The sequence below is a fragment of the Nematolebias whitei genome, chromosome 4 (assembly GCF_014905685.2).
Source record: "Nematolebias whitei isolate Nwh7 chromosome 4, NemWhi1, whole genome shotgun sequence".
NCBI lineage: Eukaryota > Metazoa > Chordata > Actinopteri > Cyprinodontiformes > Rivulidae > Nematolebias > Nematolebias whitei.
The window spans coordinates 35,670,776-35,673,208 of NC_056501.1; the positions used below are offsets into that span (position 1 = coordinate 35,670,776).

At 41.7% G+C, this 2,433-nt stretch overlaps 1 protein-coding gene across 1 annotated transcript in view; it reads left to right on the plus strand.

The window, feature by feature from the left end:
• polr1a (RNA polymerase I subunit A) overlaps positions 1-1,067 on the plus strand; it is a gene marked incomplete at its 5' end in the record, with an annotated part of 52,731 nt that extends 51,664 nt beyond the window's left edge. Inside the window, 1 exon segment of the mRNA XM_037675409.1 lies at positions 530-1,067. Coding sequence (XP_037531337.1) covers positions 530-630 — 101 coding nt within the window.
• Positions 1,068-2,433: the final 1,366 nt, after the last annotated feature.

Genomic DNA, 2,433 nt, shown 5'->3' on the forward strand with positions numbered 1-2,433 from the left:
CATAACTGAACATGATTATTTGAAGGTTGGCGTTTTTTGTATTAAAAACACTTTGGTGGGATGAAATATGCTAATATTTTGGGACAGGCATTTTGGGTTTTCATGAGCTGTATGCCATAATCATCAGTATTAAAACAATTAAAGACCTGAAATATTTCAGTTGGTGTGCAATGAATCTGAAATATATGAAAGTTTCATTTTTATCATTACATTATGGAAAATAATGACCTTTATCACAATATGCTAATTTTTTTGAGAAGGACCTGTAAATCCAGCTGGTCTGGTTCTGTCTGAATTCTGTCATCAGCTGACGAGCACAGAAACATCTGCACCTCTGCACAGTTCCACGCTGTTACCCTTTTAGAGGATGTCTATATTTTAACAATCAAAAATTGTTTTTGTGAGGATTGTTTCAGTTCCACTGCAGTCCTAAACAATCGTTTAAACCCTACAGGTTCTGTAAAACACTGTTGAAGTTCTGTAAAGTTTTGTTTTGTAAAGATGGCTGAGAGCTTTTTATCTTTCTCAGGGTCGCATGATCAGCTGGTGTCACCCTCAGCCTGCCTGGTGGTTGGAAAGGTGGTCAGAGGAGGAACGGGTCTGTTTGAACTGAAACAACCTCTGCAGTAGTTTCCATCACGCTGAGTGTACTTCCTGTTTCAGCTCGCTCTGTCGTCAGGTTAAACGTGCTCATCGCAAAGATTCAAACCAAACAAAAACTCATCCTCAGCTGTATCATATGGAGCAGTTTACTCTGGTCTGAAATGCAGGTCCACACTGAATGTAAACAAAACACTGCTGAGTTTACGTGCTCTACGTTAGGCTGGTCTGTGTAGGTGAATAAATATGGCAGTAACTTTAATGGCTGTGCTGAATGTTTAGTTCAAGGACACGCTGATGAGGAAAATGCGTGGATTACATTTATTTTGTGGATTCCTTGTCTTGTCTTCATGACTTTATGATGAGTGCCTTTAAATTTCTATAAACCATTATGCTCCTGAGCATATTGCATTCTGCAGATTGGCCATTTCCAACAGACTATTTAAAAAAGTTAAAATTTTGTTAGAAAAAATTAAATTTCACGTTTCTTGATGCTTGTATTTAATAATAAAAAGTATATAGTAAAGCTGTGATTTGTTGTTTTTCTCGTAGTTTGGTCAGTTTTTTGTTGTGAGGCGTTAAAAGTTCAGAGCCTGACAAGTACTGTAATCGTTGGTTACGTACTGTAACCCCAGATTCTATGAGTACAGGCGTAGCCTGTTAAGAGTTGTCGCTTAGTGGGTTTATCCTGTCATGCGAAGCATTGCACTGAAAAGTTTAGTCCATGCCCACCTGCTGTGTGGGCCCCACCCGGTCCGTATAAATTACGTTAAGAGCGGGTAATCGGCTCCCAAATAGCTTTTTCTTCAGCCATTTAGGAGCCAGTGAGGCCCGACGCTTAAAGGGCTACGCTTATACTCATAGAATCTGTGGATACAGTACGTAACCATCGTTCTATTTCGTATAGGCTTCGCCCTTTAAGAGCTGTCGCTTAGTGGGTTAAGGGCGAAGCAGATGTGGTCCTCGCTTCACTGGGTCCATTCGAACACCATACGAAGCGGCAGCTTGCCCAAAAAACGTCTTGTCACTCAGCTCTCCATGTGCGTAAATACATGTTGCATAATTATGCGTACTATGCACAGACGCATGCTGTAGTTATGCGTTCTGAGTGCATGAAAGCCCCGGAAAACTTTCAACAGGGAAAGGAAGATGCTGAAAAAGGGCCATGAATCAACAGATTCACGGCTGAACAATATGAACAGAGTAATAATAACAAGTGAACTGATTATTAATCAAATGAACTGATTGGTAACAATAGTCATGAACTGATTAGTGACAATAGAACCAAAATAACAGTCACAACATGTGGCTGATAACCTCTCACACTGTAATGCATGCAGACAGATGTGAGTTAAACGGAGTTCCATGAAACAACAATAATCATTCTGTTAAAACACTAAGGACAGAATGTGTCATGGAACGAGCCGACACATCACGTAGATAAAAGCGAATTAATGAGCAGGGTGTTGACCACGCGGCCGCAGTGCAAATATCCTGCATTGTCATACCATTATGCAAAGCAGTTGAAGATGCGATACCTCTGGTCGAGTGCGCCCTGAGGTTGACAGGAGGCTCTAAACTGATGGTCTGTAGGCTTCAGAAATGGCCTCACACAGCCAGTGTGACAGGTGCTGGGTGGATAACGGGCAGCCGGCAGATGCATCTCTTTAATGCACAAACAAATGTTGAGTTTGACGCATTGCAGCTGTGTGCGCTATGTAACACGTCAACGCCCGCACAGGACAGAGCAGATGGAAAGATGCTTCTTCTTCTGATCTGTGGTGGGGAAGGAAAAACCCCTCCAACGATATCGCTCTTGATTTAAAAGAGCTC